General features: G+C 33.6%; 1 protein-coding gene across 1 annotated transcript in view; it reads left to right on the forward strand.

Moving 5' to 3' along the window:
* LOC115215070 (nucleoporin NUP188 homolog) overlaps nucleotides 1-23,379 on the forward strand; it is a 515,758-nt gene that overhangs the window by 319,140 nt on the left and 173,239 nt on the right. Inside the window, exons 4-5 of the mRNA XM_029784227.2 lie at nucleotides 8,854-8,935; nucleotides 14,273-14,353. Coding sequence (XP_029640087.2) covers nucleotides 8,854-8,935; nucleotides 14,273-14,353 — 163 coding nt within the window. The remainder of the gene's footprint in view (nucleotides 1-8,853; nucleotides 8,936-14,272; nucleotides 14,354-23,379) is intronic.

Here is a 23,379-nt window from a genome sequence, read left to right on the forward strand (position 1 = left end):
TTCAGCTTCTACTTGCTTGCTAAATTGGTCACTTCTTTGTTCCAGTTGTTTAATATGAGTTGTATAGGCAAGTGTCTACAGTCTTCGGCCACTGTAGTAAACATACTTTTCATTTCTTTCCAATCTTATCAGCCCCTTAATGGCAGAGGAGACCCCTAAATTGGGTAACTAAGTTAGACAGATTGGCACCTATATACTTAACTTCTTTTAGTATTGCTTTCAATCTCCTCCTGTTACCCACTCTCTCCTCAGCCCTCCATCTTTCATATACATACTTTTCTTCCACCATGAGAATTAAAACATGTAATTTTTTTTTTTACTTTGCACTTCTGGGGGTAAGAGTAGGGAATCTATTCTCCTATCCCTATTGTTAGCATTTATTTGTCTTCATGAATACGTTCTCTTCTGTACTTAGAAGCAGACATGTTTAAAGCAGTTGTACTTGATGAAATCATATACACGCTAATACTTCTGTGTTTATATTTATCATAGACATACACATAACCACCACTGTCAGCAATAACATATACACATGACATCTCTATTTACAATACACATTGCCAGCAGCATCTACTAAATTTAAGGTATATATAATTCTGCACTGAAAAACTTTAAGAGCTTCTTGTAAGTCAAGCCAACATCTTGATCTCATCTCTTGGTTATAACAATGTCACTGTTCTTAGAATGTTCATGTCCTTGAGAAGGGCATTAACATAACACTCTGATTTTATTTCTAATTTATTACATTGATACAAAAGGGTAAAAGCAACTGCTCTGACATTTTAATTAGTTGAAAATTATATTGTGGGCATGAGGCAATAAATGGTTTTGATCTTTGGCAAATTATGTGGACAACTCCATACATGGTTCAGTCTTATATTTTGAGTTAATAAACACTGATAGTTGTAGCAACTTTGAAGAATGACTGGGGAAAAGTGTTGAAGTTAAGAATACAGTTATATGGAGGAAAAACAAAAACAATAGCTTCACAATTAATTTTAGTCAAGAAAGGTAAAGGAAATAAATCTGAAATTAAAATCAATTTAAAATTGAAGGGCGGTTTGCAGTGGTAGTGAGTCTAATTTCCACTATCTATTCTTTCAAGCTGTCTTGCTTATTAGTGTTTATGCTCTCAAACTTGTATAGCTCTCAGTCATTTCAGATCTGGCAGTATTGGTATTGTTGTGCTTCACTGATGAGGTTTAATGAGTCTAGAATTGTCACTATACTTTCCAAAGACTAACTCCCCATTGCTTGTCCACATTGAATTTTAATTAATTAATTAATTTAATTTCTGTAATAGTCAACACTGCCTTTCTTGGCCAAAATTAATCATACATGTTTTGCTATTTTCTTTGTAGCTATATCTTTGTGGAGCACTTAATTATTTTTGTCTTTATGAAGATAGCACCACTGAATAATTTCTCCCTGTCATTTGGTATATTTTGTTGAAAAGAAGTTCATACATGCAAAATAGCAGATGACTAGGTGGAGCAGTTAAGATTAAGTGCCTATGGAAACTGGATGGTTGCATTAAATTCATGGAAGGAATAAAAAAAACTTATTAGAAAGAACTTATTGAGTTTTATGAACTTTACGAATAATATAATATAGTCCCAATTAATGACAAAGAACTGAAAGAACTGATAAATCTAAAAAAGAAAAGTGACTCACAATATACAGGATGTTTCAAAAAATTTGATATCATTTCATAATCCAATAACTTTGCCAGTTCTTGCTCAAATGACTTCAAATTTTAACAGCATGTATAGAAGCAGATCAAAATTTTATGTTTAATGTTTGATATGTTTATCTTTTCAGATATAGAAATGGCATCCACTGGAAGAGAAAAGGCGTTTTGTGTGTTGAAGTATGTTCAAACACAGTCAAACAAGACCGTGCAGTGTGCATTTGTGAGTGAGTTCTCTAAACAGTCACCAAAGGTAATGCAGATTCAAAGAGGAAGGTTGTCTGTGCAGGGTAAAAAGATCTGGATGACCACTAACATCAGAAGAGACAGTTGAGTGGGTTCACCAAAACTCTTGCAAATCCCCAAGAACTCCATAAGAAGAACAAGTCTGGAAACCCAGATTCCTCCAATGACTGTTTGGTGCATCCTGAGGGAACGCTTGCTAAAGAAACTCTACAAGCTGCAGCTCATTCAGGCTATAACAGCAGATGACAAGCGAAAACGCAAACAATTCTGTGTTGATATGCAAGAGAAACTTGGAGAGGCCGAGTTCAAGGATTGTCTTGTTTTCAGTGATGAGACCATATTTCATACGAATGACAAAGTTAATAAACATAGTGTTTGCATATGGGGCGGAGAAAATCCCCATGTCACAGTTGAGCATGAGAGGAACTCACCAAAAGGGAATGTGTTCTGTGCCATCTCCAAGAAGCATCTTCATGGCCCAATTTTCTTTGAGGAAGACGTGTCTAGCGATGTTTATCTGCAAATGCTTCAGAACTGGTAAATGGATGAGTTCATTGCAAATGAACATGAAAACTTCATTTTCCAACAAGACAGGGCTCCACCTCACTGGAAGCTCACTGTGCGAACTTATCTCAATGACAGTCTGTGAGGGAGATGGATCAGGCATGCTGGTGATGAAGACAATGTGCTGTTAAAATGGCTGCCACGTTCACCTGATCTGACACCTTGCAATTTTTTTCTCTGGGACTATGTCCCCGTTCTTCCTGCGAACCTAGAGGAACTCAAGCAGAGAATCACTGCCACACTGGAGACTGTTACCCAAGACATGCTGCAGTGTATTTGGTAGGAACTGGACTACTGACTTTATATGTGCCATGACTCACGAAGTGCACATATTGAATATTTGTAAAATCATTCATGGAATCCACATACCTTTGAATTTCTCATTCAAATTTGGAGGAATAAATCTTATGTTGCTTAACATTAAGCCTGTTTAGTTTCATTTGCTTTGACTATGCAGTTTCTGTGATATTTACATCTCAAATGATATCAATTTTTTTTTTAAACACCCTGTATAACTTCTATTATATGCCAATGAAGCTGGCTTTAACAGATGTTTTTCATCTGGTTAATAACTTTGAATTATTTAATTTCTAAACAATTTTGTTTTCTTTGCTAATGAGTGTAAAGTCTTGTATATTTTCATAGTGATTCTTCAATCTTTTCTTCAGCTAGTATAATGGAAGTTATGTTGTGCTTATGAGATTAGATTATGGCAGAAACATATCCAGTCTTATCTCTCCTACTCACTGAGAAAATGAAAATATCATTCACTAATATCATGTTTTAATGCTCCCTGGCATTGTAGATGCTAACACTAATTTATATTTATTGATTTTCGTGAAAATGGTATCTTCAGATTATTTAATTTCTAAATTATCTATTTTTGTACATCAACCAATTTTTTAGTATCCTTTCTTCTCTACTTAAACATGATGTGTTGTCTGCCATACTTGCTGGCCATATATGCTGGAAATATGAAAATAATATTAGTCATCATTGATATCTTTTTCTCCTCAATGCATTTTTACTTTGGGTTAGCATTTGTCATGCAATATGCATTGAATATCAATACTAATACAGCTACTGTCAAGACAAATCTACCAGTAGCTATAAAACTGAAAGCCAAGAATGAAAATACATTCCATCATGTTTTTAAGATTGAAATACATCATCATAATCTTAACACCCACTTTTCCATGCTTGCTTGGGTAAAACCTTTCTTCTCTATTCATGACCATCTATTAAGTTATAAAGTGAGAATAGATGAATAGGGTATGTTTAAATAAAGAAAATGATGATGACAATGACTTCAATGATGGCAAAAATTTTGTTTCAAAATTTTGGTACAGGGCCAGTTATATTAGTGGGAAGGAACTAGTTGATTGCATCAACCCGAATGCTCAAGTGGTACTTATTTTAGATGACCCTAAAAGGATGAAAGACAAGGTTGACCTTGGCAAGATTGGAACTCAGAAGAAATGCTACATGGCATTTTTCAACACTCTAACGATTCTTTTACTTGCCACCTTTAATGGCTTCAGTTTTCAGCTCAAGGCCAGTAATTTTAGGGGGATTGTGGGTAGTTGATTACATTTCACCGAGTGACAACCAGTTATTTAATTTATTGCCTCTGAAATGATGAAAGGCAAAGTAACCTCACAGAATTTGAACTCAGAATGCAAGAAGCCAGAAGTGCCACTTGGCATTTTATCACCACCGCTTGGAATTTTATCACCACAACAACATGATTATAATACTTTGCCCCTGTTGTTGTTTGTCTCTCTTTAAAAATTGATGGCTTGTTGTTTAATATTGTTTTATGATAATGATTTTGTTTTTTATTAATTGTTAACTTTACATCTATTCTTTATATTGATATTTCCTCTTTTGCATAGACAACACTTCAGAAAATCAGTTTATTCTTCAAAACCAGAAAATACTTCAGACTATGCCAGCTGTTACTACTTTGCAAAACTCAAATGCGCCTAAAATACTGTTTACACATCTTGGGAAATAATAACTCTCTTTGCACACATTTTTAACAAAACTCTCTGAAGCCTGGTTATAGCTACCAATATTTACAAGCTATTGGTCTATTGTCAGCTGATATATATACTTTTATTACTTCTATTGCCTCATGAAATGTTATTCTACTGCTACATATGCTTTTTCATTTCCACTCAGACTCATTTAGTAATATCATTGAACTGAATTATATCACACCTCCCAGATAACTTTGCCCAATTGTTTTCCAGAATTCTCTTCTCTGTTTAGTTTTCTTTCAGCATCAGCTCGTAACTAGACAAATTCAACATTAGCTCACTAACCTCATTTAGTTATTCCTACCTTCCACTCTTGGCCCATCTTTAAAAATAAAGGTTATTGTTACTACCACTTCTCTTTGAGGTAATGTAATTAAAAGAAAAAATAATCAATAGTTTTAGATAGGTTTAACATGCACTAGAAAAGCAGTATTTTCATTAAGACATGTAAAATCAGACAAAACCATCATAAAAATACCATTTGTATCAATGTCCATTGTTAGTTTTGTTCCAGTCTATATTCTAATATTCCATTTAAACAATAATGTAGTATATATTGTATTTATATATAAAAATAAATTATTCCATCCTATGTAATTCTTTAAAATGTTCTTTTTTCATTTGTTAGATTCTTTTTTCTCACAGTTTAAAAAGTGGTATTCAAAATTATACTATAAATATAGTTATGTATACATACAAAACAGAATGGCATCAGCATGGCTTTAAACTTTCTTAAAATATGACAGTTATTGCTCTGCATTTCCCTGCCACTTTTTCTTCATCTTCATTTCTCTTTGATTAAATTTTATTGCACCTTTGTTAAACATGTGTGCATACACACACACTCACATTACATGCATATATATCACAATGTATATGTTTACATTTCTTATACTTTTCATTTCACTCTATTAGAATCCCTACTAACATACCCTCTTCTCTATTTATCATTTCAACGCTACCTCTCATTTTCTCGGCTTCACATTTGCATTTTTGCTCTTGCTAGGGTTCTCTCTCTCTCTCTCTCTCTCTCTCTCTCTCTCTCTCTCTCTCTCTCTCTCTCTCTCTCTCTCTCTCTCTCTCTCTCTCTCTCTCTCTCTCTCTCTCTCTCTCTCTCTCTCTCTCTCTCTCTCTCTCTCAGAAAGAACATGCAAGACAATTTATCTTTAGAATATTGGGGCTCTGAGAAGGGTCAAAGCAGAAAAGATTATTTTTTATTTTTACTATTCTCTATGTAGTTCAAAAGGTGGTAATGCTGCTACATTTTTAGATTTATTTTCTCTGATACTCTGTCCTGAAGGGAGTAAATGAGTGCACATAGCTAGACTACACATATGTGCATGAGTGTATCATATCATGTAATAGGAATTGACAGCTGGTGTACTCTGCTATAAACGGATAAGATCAAGAGAGATTTTAATACATTTTGGTGTGTCACTATCTATAATATTTGAATAAGAAATATATATATATAAGAACTTCCTTTTAATGTCATAAAGCTATCTACATCATGTATGAAAAGTCTGAAAAGAAAGGGAAATTATTTTATGGCTTCACAACTTTAAAAAATTTTTGCTGAAAAATATTTGTAAACACTATGTTTCTGTTAATATTTTCTTATGAATATCTCAGCTAAAATTGCTGGTAATAGGAAGAATTACATATCATTTTAATGATGAATCTAAGTTAACATTTTCTCAATTCAGATTTGATTTGATATTCTCTAAAAGATAAAAATCCGTATTTCATATTAAGACATTTTCTCAGCTTTTTACTAATGATAAATTAACAATTCATGTAGGAGTGGCTGTGTGGTAAGTAGCTTGCTTACCAACCACATGGTTCTGGGTTCAGTCCCACTACGTGGCACCTTGGGCAAGTCTTTTCTACTATAGCCTCGGGCCGACCAAAGCCTTGTGAGTGGATTTGGTAGACGGAAACTGAAAGAAGCTCATCATATATATGTGTATACATATATATATGTGTGTTTGTGTGACTGTGTTTGTCCCCGCAACATTGCTTGACAACCGATGCTTGTGTGTTTACGTCCCCCGTAACTTAGCAGTTCGGCAAAAGAGACAGATAGAATAAGTCCTGGGGTCGATTTGCTCAACTAAAGGCAGTGCTCCAGCATGGCCGCAGTCAAATAACTGAAACAAGTAAAAGAGTAATTCACATTTTAGAAAAAATACTTTTTCCTCTTGAAATATTAAAATGCTCTTCTGTATTGAACGAAAATTCTATTGTATTTTAAAGAAGAAAAGAAATTTTATTAATATTGTGAAAATTTATCAAATGACATTGTTTCAATTAACTTAACTTGACTTGACTTGCTGTGAAGTTAATGAACATTAAGAATCAGAAAGCATTTTTATCACTTTTTTATGTATCCTCGCATTCTCCTCACATGTTTGCTGACTTGGTCCAAAAGCTATATAAAAAATATACATAGAGATAGTGATAATGTTTTTATAAAGTGAGAATTTACAAAAAAAACAAAAGACGAAGACGGGTGTATATTAGTTTAATGCTCGGGAAGTGAGAAAGTCTTTTACGTTTTGAGCCTACGCTCTTTGACAAAAAGGAACACAGAAATAAACAGGGAGAGAAAATAGAAAAAGGTTTAGTGGCTAATGATCTATCATGGCGAATCTTTATAAACATTGATGAAAATATTTATACTTTTCATGATATATCAATATGACAATCTATTAGATGTAGGTAAACTTAGTGTTACTGTGAAGATTGTTTACATACTCATAATAGATAAAAGGTATAATTAATTCCCTCTACTGAAATATGAACTACTTTTAAACTGTTTTCCTTATGTAATTATGAGTCAGCATAAAAGGAGTTTAAGGTTTGAAATTTAAATAATTCCTAAATAAATAAAACTGTTTTTCTAAAAATGTTATCCAAATGATTTTAAAGTAATTTCGACTGTAACAACTGAAAATTAAATTGGTAACCATTGGTAGAATAGTTAAGTGAAACAGAGCTTTGCACACTTACAGTATCATTTCAGCTGTCTGAAGATTAGCCTTTTTTCTTTTCTTTTTTTCCTCTTTCAAAACTTTTAGTCCATTTTCACCATTTCAAGATAGTGAACTTCTTTAATGATACTGTTGTTCTAATAAATTTTCTCGTGGATGCTAACATGGAATTAATCTGTTTAGGAAATAACACATATCTAATATTTATAGATAATATAAACTTTATATTCCCTGTCATTTTCTGGAATGGGTTGTTTAGTTGTGTAAAAGCAACATACAGCAAACTGTAAAATCACTGTTTATAAGGTTGTTCATAATATTTGAATGAAACACATTTGTTATTTTGATTATAGGTTATCTGAAATTATTGTAATGCAAATGAAATGTTTGATTGTTATATTGCAGTTTTAGAATTGGTATATTGCATCCGTGTGTATCAGAAGAGGTGACTAAATGGTTCGGCAAACATTATACCAGAAAAACCATCCAACCCATGCTGCAATGGTCTAGTCTAGCAGTGATCTGCTCATGGGCAGGTCTTGTGTGTGTAAACCTTCTTCAGCACTTTCTGCACGACATAGGAGGGTCTGTGCCCTCCCCTGCCCATAGACTTGAGATGAATACTGGAATAGTTTCCTATTACCTTCTTCAAGAGTTGGGATTTGAACTTAGAATGTAGAGAGCCAGAAGATATACTGTAAAGTATTTCTGCTGACATGCCAACAATTCTGCCACTCTCCCTTCAACATGGTACAACAGATGTGAAACAATGATGATGAACTATGAAATTTAAAAACTGAACTGACCAATCACTTATTTTCTATGAATGCTATGAGTTATTGGCATTTTTTCTCATATAATAACAACAAAAAATGGAATTTATATTTATACAAAATCTATAATGTTAACTAAATGACTAATGACCCGTGAAAGTGGTGCCAGTATGGCTGCAGTCCAACGGCAGAAGCAATAAAGGAAAGAAAAAGGTAGTTAAAGGATTCCAAAAATTGCAGACTCTGCATGAAACAGCAGATCTCTCTTCTTGTTCATGGCAAACTAACATTCCATTTTGTGAAATGTTTAAAAAATTCATTTCCCTCTGACACGAAGGGTTAATTATTAAAATAATCACTTTTAACAAACTAGATTTTTAGTTACGAAATCCCATTTGCATTTTTTGGAGATTTATATTGTAACAAAACTCAAAAGAAAAAAATGAAAATTGTGATCTTGGTTCTGAGAATTCATGTCATTTACTCTTTATCATTTAGATATTTCACTGATATATGTTATCTTTTTTTTTAAATTTGTTTCTCAGGAAAAACACTACCAACCTGAAGAAGGAGCGCAAAGTTCCCGATCAACAAATTGACTTCATTCAGAAACTGAGTATTTTGTTGGTAAGTGTGATAATTAGCTGAAACCTAAACTCAAATTGTTTATTTTCAGAGCTGAACAGTCCACTCCTTGCATGCTTTAGAAGTTAAACTTATGGTGCTAGGTGATCATTTAGGAAACTCTAAGCAGTTTTTCAGTATGAAAAACAAATCTATTATAAAGTTAAATTTTGAAATATGTTCAGTTGTTACTTAGTTCCAGAATAAGTGAAATGTTTATTACAATTCGAAAAGCTGATATCAAACACAATATCTTTAGATGATAAAAAGTGCTTTAGAAACAGTGTGTGAAAATTCCTGACATTAACAGCTAATATTAATCACATTTATATGACTCACAAAAGCTTGTTTGAACCAATTTTCGAAACTCACTCTGTAATATCTCTATCTGGGATAGTATTTCCTGTGTTTAATTACAGCCTTGCAAATGTATTTTGTACTCTTTCTTTCACTGTCAATCTCTGTTTTCACTAGCCATGCTCTTGCAGTTATTTTTCACAATTTCTTCACAAGTATATTATATATAAAGATAATCCAGATAGCTTCTCTTTCTGTCTTTACTCCCTTGAATTGTCCTATTATTTTCACATTTCTATTTTTCTTATGTTTGTTCTCAGTTGTTTATCTTATGAAATTCAGGTGCTTTACAACAAAAAACTATGATCTTTACTGGAACATTTGATAACCAATCAGAAATGTATTCTGTCTTTATATGATATAGTTTACCACTGAAAGGGTTAGTGTTTTCAAAGAAGGTAATTAATTTGAGAAACTTCTGAAAGTGTATGACTCTATACTAGTAATGTATCAGTTACTATTTAAATGCATCTTATCTTGGGGAGTTATATTTATTTAATATAGTATATGAAATTTATTTTTAATTTTATATTCATTGTAGTGGAGCAATTTTTACTTTTTTTAACTTTCTATATGTTATTACTCTTAATTCAATTCAAAATACATGATACCTCAGATGTCCAGAGTTATTAAGACTGAATCAATTACTCTTTATTTTGATGTTTAATTATAGCATTAGCCATGGTTTCATTTTGAAAACATTTACCATTAATTATTGCTATTATCTCAATTCTGTTACCTGTCAAATTCTTTACAGATTGCTTAAGATGTCTATTGATATATTTTAAAGAATAATCTTTTTGTCAGTAGACCTACTATATATTGGTAGTAAGCAGCAAAATTTCTGACCATTTGCACAATAGAATGTAATTTTCTTAAAATGCATTCATATATGATTTCAACTAATGCGTTATGCACTTCTACCCAATATTGCAGCAGAAAATATGAAAGTAGATTTTCCTCTAAAGCTACTTCTAATGGATACATGTTACTTTTTAAGCCAATTCATCCATTCTTTTTGTCTCTGATTATGACTGGCTACTTCCCCATGTTCATTTGTTCAGATATCTACTTACTGTTATTATATTCATACTTTTGAGGAGAGGAGATGAGAGGTGAGAAATTGCTTTTAACCTTTTTTGAAGTTCTTATCTTATTAACTCAGCATACTTCTAAGATTATGGTATAATTTGCTACCATAGATGCTCCCATGTTCATTAAAATCCAAGAGTGAAACTTTTTAAAAGGTTTAACCTAAAAATTTAAACAGTTTTTATGAATATTGCACACTTTTACATATATGCAATGTGTGTGTGTGTGTGTGTGATGTCAAAATGCATATTCAATGTATGCTGTTAGTATTATTGTATGATTTTGTTTATCATTGTAGCTATGTGGTTTCATTTCATTGAAAATTTTATTAAAATGCTGGAAATAAATTTCTCTAATTACCTTGAAAATGCAATATTGCACATGGTATATCAGTTAAAAGTAACAGCACCAAAGACTAAAATATTTACTAAATGCTAGATTCCTTTTCACAAATACTTTCACTATTCTGAGTTTGAATTTTGTCATGTTGTCTTAGTTGGTCTTCTTTCTTGCAGCAGTTAAACCAGTTATATCAGATGTTGTGCTGTGGGATACTAAAAAATACATAAACCACATTGGATATGCTGTATTTTAATCTAGTTTTTGAACGCTGCACATATTATCATACAGTTTTCAAAGATGTACTGCATTCAAATTTTCTGTCTAGCCATCTTTATGTTTTGTCGATTTGGTCATAGTTGTTGTGACTGTATGCATACATGATGTTTATTCACCTTTATGATTTTGTACCTAGTAATTGAAATTTTTTCATAGGTACAGGTGTTTGATATTAATGTAAATAGCAGTGTGGTAGATTTGCCAGATGTAGTTGTTAATTGTTGTTGTGGTACTCTGGGGTCTTGAATAATCAACCTCCACCCCAACTTATTAATTTTTTAAATCTCTCCCCCCACCCCCACCTTACTAAATTTTGCTAATCTATCTCTGGTAAGCTTTTATTGTAAGCTATTCATATTGATACAACAGCTGGAGAATCTAATAATAATTTATTTTACATTAAAAACATTATGTATATGACAAAAAAAGAACATTACAAGTAATACTATATGTTATAAAATAAATAGGATATATAAACTAAATAACTAATTCCGGTTTTAAAAAAATCAAGGGTGACAGCCTAGAAAATTTTAAATAATAATTTCTCATTTAGGCACAAGGCCAACAATTTGTGGGGAGGGACAAGTGGATTAAAGCGGCCCAGTACATTACTGGTGCTTAATTATATCAACCCCGTAGAGATGAAAGGTAAAGCTAACCTCAGCAGGTTTGAACTCAGACGATAATGGGCCATAACTCTATGCTGCAAGGCACTTTGCCCAATGCCCAATGTAAAAACAATAATGATAATAATAATAACAAAAACAGGATGTCACAAACAGGTGTCTTTCAACAGGCGGAGTAAACTTGAGCTGGCGTGTTAGGAATGTGCCTTAGGGCAGAGAGAAAAAAAAAATGTGTGTTGCTGTGATGACCGCTGGACCCGAAAGGCCAGCAGTTGGTCAGTCAGTCACGTGTGAAGAGAAGAGAGAGGAAAAGACATTCGAAGCCTTCAGTCTTCAGTCTTCAGTCTTCATCCTCGCAATTTTGGCTGATTAATCTTGAGATTGCTCCAATCTGGCCAACCCCAAGGAAAATCTAAGCTAAGCGCATTAGATTCCTTGGAAGAAAGCTTCGAATGTATACAAAACAAAGACGGAAAAACGGACGATGTTACACGAATATGAATACAAAAATACGTAAAAACAATAATGATAATAATAATAACAAAAACAGGCGTCTATATGGTTCAATCCCAGTATTTATTTTTTTTATGTCTAGCACTTATTCTATTAGTCCCTTTTGTTGAACTGCTAAGTTACAGGAATGTAAACAAATTAACACTGATCATCAAGCAGTGGAGGGGAACAAACACAAGCTTACACACATGTAAATATATACATATATGATGGGCTTCTTTCAGTTTCCATCTAGCAAATTCACTCATAAGGCTTTGTTTGGCTTAGAGCAATGGTAGAAAACTCTTGCTAAGGTACCATACAGTGAGACTGAACCTAGAACCATGTGGTTAGGAAGCAAACTTCTTACCACCCAGCCATACCTGTACTTATTGAATTTTTTGTTTTATTCTTTTACATGTTTCAGTCATTTGACTGCAGTCATGCTGAAAAGGTTTTAGTCAAAGAAATTGACCCCAGGACTTATTCTTTGTAAGCCTAGTACTTAAGCATAAGATCTGGTAATCAAATCTAAGTAGAGACTTCAAACTTGAAATCTTCAAAGCCACAGTCGAACCAATTCTACTCTATGGCTCAGAAACCTGGACGTTATCAAAGAAGCTTGAGAGGCAGTTGGATGGAACCTACACTCGCCTCCTTATGAGAGCTCAAAATCTCTCATGGAAGCGTCATCCAACCAAAATGCAAATATATGGGAAACTACCACCTATGTCATCTCTTGTGAAAGGTAGGAGAGTCCAGTTTGCTGGACATTGTTGTAGAGCTGAAAATGAGGCAATTTCTACTCTTCTCCTCTGGAAGCCATCTACTCGCAATACCAGAGGGTGCACACTCTCCTACCCTGATGTAATCTCCAGGGATACAGGCATCCAGCAACAGGACCTTCGTAATGCTATGATGGATCGTGAAGTCTGGCGTAGCATGGTAAATTCCATTGTCTTGACCGCGGTCGAACAATGATGATGATGAGTACTTATTCTGTTGGTCTCTTTTGCTGAACTGCTAATTTACAGGGATGTGAGCACACCAACACCAATTGTTAAGGGGTGGGGTGAGTAAACACAGACACAAAACACACATATACATATATATATGACAGGCTTCTTTCAGTTTCTGTCTGTCAAATCCACTCACAAGGCTTTGGTCAGCCCAAAGTTATAGTAAAAGACATTTGCTGAATGTGTCACTCAGTGGGACTGAACCTGGAACCATGTGGTTGGGAAGCAAACTTATTACCACACAGCCATTTGTCATTTGAATAGTTGCAGTTTGTAATTTTTAGGGTTGTGGTTTATTTTGTAAACCAATCTCGACAGCAGTTTTACTTTTTTTTTTATCTAATTATTATTATACCTATTCTTACCATGACCATTTAGAGTAGCTGGAGCATTGCTCATGTGATGTTTTTTGACTTGGATCTATCTGGTGTCTAAAAATTGCTAATTTTTACACAGTGTCCTCATATGGCCATTAGGTTAAGAAGCTTACTTCACTATCAGTATGGTTCTCAGTTCAACCGTATTGTCTAGCATTTTAGATAAGTATCTGCTACTATAACCTTGAATCAACTTTGTGAATGAAATTGGGTTGATAGAAACTGTAGAAGAGCTGCAGTGAATGAGTTGTGGTTTCTCTTCTTGTTACTAAACAATTAGGAAAAGGAAAATATTTATCCCCACTTAAACATGGGTGTTCTGTTCGAACAAACTCTACTGTGGTACTGTTTGTTCTGACAGAACATTCATGTGAGGATAAATATTACCTTTCAGTATTAAAACTGCATCTGTCACCAATATATATCAGGAAAATGTTAAATATTTGTCAGTATCAGTCTGTCATTGGTTTTGATTTTTACTTTTCTCTATTCTATGATTTAGTATGAATAGCTAGATTAGGTAGTCAAAAATGCTGAAACTAATAATTGATGTCTCATACTAAAACACAATTATACAGGGCTCTCTCTCTCTCTCTCTCTCTCTCTCTCTCTCTCTCCTCTCTCTCTCTCTCTCTCTCTCTCTCTCCTCTCTCTCCTCTCTCTCCTCTCCTCTCTCTCTCTCTCTCTCTCTCTCTCTCTCTCTCTCTCTCTCTCTCTCTCTCTCTCTCATTGTTGTTTTGCTTATTCTGATTCTCTTAGGGTCTGGATGAAGTACAGACATATGATCTTTTTTGTTCTTTCCTCACACATGGGTACCATAATTCAGAAAAGAATTTGAAGGTAAGAAATAAAATATTTTAAATCTAATTTATTGATGTTTTAGGTAAGCAAAAAATAAAAATGTTAAACCTTTTACAATTTATTTTATATAACTTTATTTTCAGCACGTCATTCTTTGAAAAAAGCTGCTTTTTATTTTTTCTATTTCTTTGTTTCGTTTTCTGTCGGATTTTTTAATTTATTTTTCATGAAGCTGGAAGCATTTAGAAATTGCTGGAAGCCAAGTAAATGTGTGTGCATGTGCATATATGTGTATGAATATGCACATCTTTAAGTGTCCCTAGCTTCTCTCTCTCTTTAAATGTATGTATGTGCGAATGTCTACATATATTATTGAATGAAACTTTCAGTCAATACTTCAGTTATTTAGGGAAAAAATGGTAATTATCTAATATATCAACTGGAAGGCAGAGAATGCTAATCCTTCAAGAGCTGCTGGCCAGCTTTTGATGGTACTGATTTCTCAGTAGACTTGCTTTTCATATCTAAAATCAATGCAATTGAGAAATAGCAATTCTAACTGCCATCTTTTTTTCTTTCTTTTTTTTTTTTTAACTCCAGAACAACTGATAGGAAATAATTTTTCCAAAGTAATGCTCCAAATCTAACGTGATGATAAATTTGATTACTGACTTTTACAGTAATTTCTCAATATTTTCTGTCAGCTAAATAAGCCATGCTAAATTTCTGAAATCCGTAGTTAAAACTTTTTACAAAAGAAAAATAGCCCAAAGTCAAAACTATTTCAAACAGCAAATTAATAACATGATAGAAGAAGGAGTAGTGTGTGTGTGTGAGAGAGAGAGAATTTATTTTAATTATGATATGCTAATGTTTCATTTGGAATTTTTTTTCAATTATTGGCAAAAATCACATAGCAGAATTTCAAATATGCAACTGGTGGGTGTGTCTGTTATTATTTGCTACAATAATAAACTTTGGTGTCTATGAAAGCAATCAAAATGATTAAGATTTTGTACCTTTTAGTACTTGTATTTTTGTCTCAGAATTTAGAACAAATTCTTCCTCAGTTCACTACTTAACTTTGCAGAATCAGCTAATGGATTATATCTAAAAGATAAACTTTTATGTTTTCATCAATGACTCATTCGTTGAACATTCATTAAAAGTGATATTTGTTGTGTTGTTTTTTGTTAACTTTGTTTATTGTAAATATATACATGCAAGACTAATTGAGGTATAATAATAATAATAGTAAAAATATGAAACTTTCTCTATGTATTCCTTATACAGAACAACATTGAATAAATGTACATTCTTAAAGTAAATGGCTTTACTAATTAGTCAGCCCTGAAAGAAGACAATTATTGTCAAATCCCACCACTGAAATAAATTTGAAGCCTATACTTAGCAAAAAGACATCTATATTTTATTTTCAACACACTGACTATTTAGCCATTATCCTTATCATGTTAAAGACCATTTTTATAGCCAAACAATGGAACTGTTAACGTATGTTCAGCTAAATTCCATAACTAACAAATTCATAACAGCTACAGCCAACTAAACTGACAGACATTCCCATTTACACATCAGCAATTTCTGTTTTGAATTTATGTTCTTGATAAGCTGACCTTTTATGAAAACACATTATGAGGGTTATGATTACATATTTTATATTATGATAGAACTTTCATTCACTTGTGAAGAATATACTGACAAACAATCATTGGTTGGTTTAGCTTTTCAGTAGAAAAACAATTTCTCTCTCTAGAGTGTATAAATCTTGTAGAAATAACCATTGAAGAGAAATATATTAATTTCCTTTGATGCCAAAACCATATTTCATATTGACAAGATGAGAGGCTGAGATCGAGGTGTTGGTTGTTGTTGCTATGCTTCGTAAATAGCTTGCTGTTGATATTGCCACCAAATCAGTCTCATAATAACCATGATACAGTGCTTTATTGGGGAATAGGATTTTGTCTCCAGTATAGCAGTCATTTCTGTTAGGTTGTTGATTAACAATATTGACTTCAAGGTGGTTTAGCTGGGTAGGTATGATATAAGTTTTCTCCTTTACCCTATGCATACACATTTACTTTTCTACATTTAATTAATTGGATTCCATTTTATAGGATACTATACAAAAATGAATTTGCCTTTCTAACAAGATAAAAGTTAATGGTGAATATCATAAATTAATACCAGGAAAGTGAAGTTCTCTGATTTAATCTCACTTTATCTTCAGAATTTTGACCCAAAACCATCTTTTAAAGAGAACAAACTGGTAGTTTACAACTTCGGCATTGGTCATGTTGAACCTCAACGCATGTGTGCACACAATTTAGGAAGTCAGAAGTTTGTATTCGTTGTTCATTAATTATCCATTTTTCCATTCTCCCATGGATTAGATAAAGATATAATCAAGGCAGGATTTATGTCAGATGCTCTTCTCTGACACCAGCCTTTACTTGTTTTACATGGAAAAGATTTTCTGTTCCAGAGGAATTTGAAAGATTAGAGCTAGCAGATGATTTCTTAACAGGGTGTGTTAGCAAATGTCACAGCTGTAACTCAGCATAGCTTGTACACAACCACACAGACACATACATATATACTTATACATCAGGTTTCTTCCAGTTTCTGTTTACAAATTTCTTAACAAAGCATTAGTTAGTCTGGAGCTGTGGCAGAGGTTTCTTACCCAAGGCACCACACATTGGCTGAAGCTATGTAGATGAGAAGTGAACACAATTATACATACATTGCGCACTCATACATACACAGAAAATAAAATTAAAAAAAAAAGATATTGCTTATTAGATACACCATCTTATGTTCATTTCAATAACTCAATAGAATTATTAACATGATGTACATAGTCAAGACTTATTGTCAAATAGAAATACATTACTTTTATATATAACATTTGATAGAAAAAATGCTGTCAGAACTAATCATTTTAGGTGTGACAAGTGATCAGCAGAATCCTGGATCTGTGAACTTTCTTGATCCATCCTAATTGGGTGTTCTTCCATATGAGGAGGATTTCATCATCCATGTGTTCACATATTTTGTACATTATATATACTTTTTATCTCATTTCCTCCTCCTTACCTCTTTCTTTCCCTTCATCTTTTAATGTAAACCCCCTCACAAATTGTAATCCATGTCATCTGAAACCCTGTGCCAAATAAAACAAATTATTATTATTTTTTTTTTTTTTTTTTTATTATCATCATCATTATTAAGGTAGCTAGCTGAAAGAATTGTTAGCATGCCAGACAAAATGCTTAGAGGCATTTCATCTGGCTCCATGTTCTGAGTCCAAATCCTACCAAGGTCGACTTTGCCTTTCATCCTTTTGGGGTCAATAAATTATGTACCAGTTGAGTACTGGGGTTCAATGTAATTGACTTAACTCCTCCCTCCAAATTTCAGGCCTTGTGCCTATAGGAGAAAGGATTATTATTATTATTATTTATTTTTTTTATCTTCGGTTTTATTGTAACAACTAGAGTCTTGCATGTGCTGCAGGCTTACTGCCTGAGCCTATGGTACCATGCTACCTGTTCTTTTCAATTATCTAATATTTTTCCGATTATTCTGGCCATGCCAAGAGGGCAAACCTTTTGTGACAGTTCTGCTGGGTACTCTATTTTGATTTCCTTTATATTCCTCCTGATACCTTCTGATACTGTCCCCAAATGACCCAACAATAGCTATCTTCACCTTCTTCATTTCCAATTCATCACCAAAGCTTGTTCTTGCACTGCCTCTTTTTTCAGTGTTCCTTTCTTCAGCCAATCCCTCCTATGTTTTCTAGCAACTTCAGCTGTGGCTACCTGGAATTGATGGTGTTGTCCCTTGTTCTTCCTGTCCTTTTTTGAACTGCTTCCTTTGTTTTTCCCTTTTTCTCTGCTTTCAATACTCACTCATTCCTAACTGACACTAGCAAGGTTTCCTTACTTTGGGATAGGTATCTTATAAAGTTCCTGAATTCGATATGTATGCAGTCTTTCATACTTATCAGTGTCTGCACATGGATGATGGGCTCCATGTATCATTAGGAGCTCTGTCTTCCTGTCCAGCTCTTTCAGTTCCTCCTCTGTTCACTTCAAATTCCAGCACCACACCAAACTATTGCAACTGCACACAAGTTTATAACTGGATTCAGGTTCAATTATTATTATTATTATTATTATTATTATTATTATTATTATTGTTATTATTATTATTATTATTATTATTCAGTGAATTGGCAGAATCATTGCCACATCAGACAAAATAATTTGTGTAATTTCTTCTAGTTTACATTCTGCATTCAACTTTACCTTTCATCCATTAAGGGTCAATAAAATTTGTACCAGTTGAGCACTGGGGTTGATATAATCAACTTGCTCCCCCCACAAGATATGAGGCCTTGTGCCTATAGTAGAAAGGATTATTATTATCAGTATTGGGTGGGAAGGCAGCACATGTCACCAAAGTAACACTGGAATGCAAATATACAAAGCCCAATATTTCTGACTACTCGTCTGATAAGGATACACTAGGCACATGCATCACAGCGACCTATGCACAACATGGTGACATCATAACAAGATAAACAGTGCACGGCCTTGCATATAACAGTGCATGATCTTGCCCAGTTAGAATTTTTTTTCTGGTTGACTAGCCCATCCATTTCAAAAGGTCCCTGAATATGGGTTGTTTAAAGATGATGAACAAGACACTTGTGTTTTCAGAGATAAATTATTCAAATCCAAAAGAATCCCTCTCAGCACATGGCTATAATGTTCCTCCACTACTCCTGCTCATGATCAGAGATGTGCATATCATCAGCCACTAAGGAACATTCTCATCTGGTTATGGTCATCTGGTTATGGTCAACTCTGTAGTATTGAGCAAGATATTTGTTGTAGCCCATTTTTTACACCAAAACAAAACATGTACATGATAACACTTCCAACCAAAAGCTATGAGAATGAAACCATCAAAGAAATCATCTCTCAAAATTGGGTCTGAATGTAGCCTATAAAGTTGTTCATCTTTGTCCCTACATCTACTCCATTATCTTTTTGTAAACCACATCAGAAACTTAAAAGCAATTTAGAATGACACAGTCAGATAAACAGAGGAGTGTTGTAATGGAAGTAAGTTCAAACTTGCAGTGATAGTCAAAGATCTATTTGTAGGGTTGATAAGCTGTTGGTTTGGGATTTAGTAGAGTATAAAGGTTTCATATTTATAGTAAATATGGGTATGGCAGCAACATAGGGTGACATATTTATTGAACATGCTTGGGAAGCAGATTGTGAAGTAACTATAAACAGATTCAACAACCAGAGGAACTAGATATTGGAGGCTTAAGGTATTTTAAAGCTGAGGTTACTGAAAGTAGAGTGGAGAAGAAAAAGTTATCAATGTGCAATTTTCTAGTTGTGGAGATAACTTCTCATAAATCAGAGAGTTGCTCAGTTGACAAAAGCACTCCTTTATAAAGGCTTGTATACGAAGTTACAGTTTAGTTAGTGCTAATGTCCTTTCAGCTGTGGTGTTTTTAGAGTGCATCATATACAGAGGGTTGACCAACTTCAAGAACATCAGAGGGTCTTATTGATGAACAAGTCAACCAAGTTGTTCAGGAATGAATTTTGCTCACAATTAAAATCTGTTGTTCCATGATTTTAATAAAAATCTTTCAGCCAAGTCTGACAGCATTTTGAATTTGTGAAACTCACCGCTGAATGACCTAATCTTAGAAGTTTTTCTCTACTAAGAATCGCTCATTCAGCAGGAGGAGAAATAAATCACTTTAAATGGTAGCTGCTGCATTCAATATAGCATTAGGTTTGAACAGAAATCACAATTATTTCTCTTTGCCCACTCACATAGTATAAACTTGGACTTAAATTTCAAAGCCAAAGCAATGTACCACTTTCTTTACAGATAATTCATCAAAACTTAGCATTCACACACACCTATGAATTAGTTTGTTTCCTCTAAGCTTCCACCCAAAAACACTTCTATTATAATTTCTGCTTTCTACTCACTGACTCTGAAATCACACTGAGTTTATTGAACAGAATTTCTCATGTCCCAAAACGAAGCTCATCAGGGATCCATTAAATGCACCTAACCCAAATGCTATACTTGTCCATTACTTGAGGTGTAACAAGTCTGAAATCTCACCTCCACATCACTGACTCATTCGACTGCAGTGTTCTGTAAATAGGCAAAACTAGTTGTGATTTGGGCAATCAGTTCCATGAATGTTTCCTTGATGTCTGTAATGTTTTCAAACCTGTGGACCAATATTTCAGTGTATCAGACCATTTGGATTTACACCTCAGATTCTCTCTTACCTGTACATCTGTACAATTAGTCCCTATGACATGTGCTTCATGTTGGTCAGGAGGAATATTTTAGTTTCACTCTAGGCACTCCAGTGCCTATGAATACTTTCTTTTTCAACATGTTACCTTTTCTCTAACCTTTTGTTACATATTGTTCTCTTATGCCTCCTTCCCTAGGTATTTCTTCCCCCAGCCACTTTCTGAATGGTTTGTACATTTTGTGTATCTTGTTTTGTACAGCATACATTTGTTGGCAGCTGGTGTTTTTTATCTTTTGTACAGAAGTTGGATTTCTTGCTACTGGGTATTAGAGCTGACAGAGTATCTGGACATTAAGAGTACTGGCTGTTGTATGTTGAACAGATACTGCTATAACATGCGATGCAAACAATTAGCACTAGATGGGATTGTCTGAGTGAATGTTGCTTGTGACAGTTACATATGAGAAGTTGTGTAGCCAGATCTCAAAATGCTTAACTCATTCTATCATCTCGTATGTTAAAAATGAGTCAATGAGGAAACCTCTGTGCAGTTCATTAACCTGTTAGAAAAAGCATCTTCTTCGTATTACATTCAACTATCTTAAAAGAGGCATGGTAATTTTGTCCAATAGTAGATAGCTTATGCCTGACAAAAAAAAAATTATGAAATGGTCAGTGAAAGCCATCACATATACACTTGAATATAGAAGAGTAGAGAACAGTTAAGTTCCAATAAACCACTGATGTATCACATAAACTCATTAGGAAATATTCAGATGCTTGAAGTGCCTATACACCATAATCTGTATAGAGACTAATGGAAAATCTGATGCATGATAGATCTAGTGAACAATTGTATTTCCAAGATGGAAAAGAAATAGAGACAGTTAACGGAGGGTACACATATATGGCTGTCTGCTTCTTTCTAAATTAAATAGATAGAGATGGAAATCAATTGCTGTATAATGAATTTCTGTATTACATTTTGAATCAGAAGAATACAAAGTTCAAAAGGCTTCAAGCAGAAACAGAAAAAATTGTGTTCTGAATGATGAGAACAGATCTTATTGTAGTAGTGTCTGCGTTATTGGTTTTGAAAATTTGAAAGTAGTTGATATAACTGTATGCGAATGTGTCAAATAAAAAATAATCAGAAGTTGCTGGAAGTGATGCTAAGTGGACTCAGTATGTATTTAATTTTTGAACAGGCAAAATAATTTCAACATACTAAAACGAGCCATGCAATCTGTGATAGACTTTTGATTTGGCACCTTTAAAGAGCAGTTGGATCTTTGGCCCAAAGTAAATTGAAGAATCTATAAAAAGACATGGACATGGGATAACATAAATTATTATTTATTTGCTTAAATAAAATTTATCATAAAGGAATTTGTTGAGTCAAAACTTTACCTAGTCTTCTGGAGACTCGGTACCCATTGATTTTTAATCTTCACTCAATCATCTTGAAACTTCACTGTTTCTTTCCTTACATTATTACTTGAAATCACAGGTTTTTGATTTTTTTTCTCCCTTCAATATATCATTTCTTTTTGATTCTGATCTTGTTTTGCCACCTCGAAATCAATGTACAACTTTACAAATGCTGTTTCAGTGAAAATAAATATAACTTTTACTGTTCACAAATTCTAATTTGACTAACAAAAACCACTTGAAAGAAAAATTAAGAAGAAAACTTTTACTTCTTAGAGAATGGATTAATATGAGGAAACTGGTTATCATTCTATTTTGTTTTGATTTCCTCTTGTGGATTTGATCAATAAGAAAACTGCTGCTCAGAGGTATCTTATCCCAAACTGACCAGAAGAATGCTCTAATGCATATACGAGTTAAAGTAGTTCCAAAAGCGGTAATTATTCTCATTGCTTCTCATCCAATTTCCAAATTGGTTAAATATAATTCTCCAACCAATATTCAATTTCTTTACTCCTTACAGTTTGCTGGTTATAAGAACTAAAGATGTTATAGGATGGTCTGAATTTCTACTGCAGACTGGCGGACCAAAGTAGCATTAAAACACTCTCTGGGGTTACTTTGATTCCATATATATGCCATTTGTTGAGGCAGGCCATTAGGTGATTGACACTGAAATTCACATTTATTATATAGAAAGAAGTTTACAATTCAGTATCTCCATAGTGCCATTACTGGGGAAAATAATTCTTTAGGATATAGAAGCACTTTTCTTCTCTTGTATGGCAGAAAGTTCACTACTTACCAGTTACTCGAATCAACAGCAATAATGCACAGTGGGTATGAATGCATAAAGCTTTAAAGGAAGTCACAGCAGTTTAATATTTGATTCCCCTATTTCACTCATTATTTAGCATCGTATTATTTGAGATTATTACTGCTATTAATGGTACACAAACTGAGAGCCATTTCTATTTAATAGATAGTCCAGGAAGATTTACGTAATACTTTGACAACTCATCTGAGCTGTAAAGGAAAAGTAGTATAAGCATTTGCTACCATAGACATTGCAACTGAATTGTTGGAAGGTGACAAAACAATTCACTGTGGATTCAGATTTCCAATATCTGCACCAGTGCTTCAGTAAGTAGCATAAAAAATGAAATCATAGAAGGCCATCATGACAACAAAAGAATTACTTATTGATGAAGCTTCAATGTTGTCATGGTTCTCTTTGAGACTTACAGATCTTTTATTTAAAAATATTTCATATTTGACCATTTACCAGGAA

This window comes from Octopus sinensis, linkage group LG1 (genome assembly GCF_006345805.1).
Source record: "Octopus sinensis linkage group LG1, ASM634580v1, whole genome shotgun sequence".
Classification (NCBI taxonomy): Eukaryota; Metazoa; Mollusca; class Cephalopoda; order Octopoda; family Octopodidae; genus Octopus; species Octopus sinensis.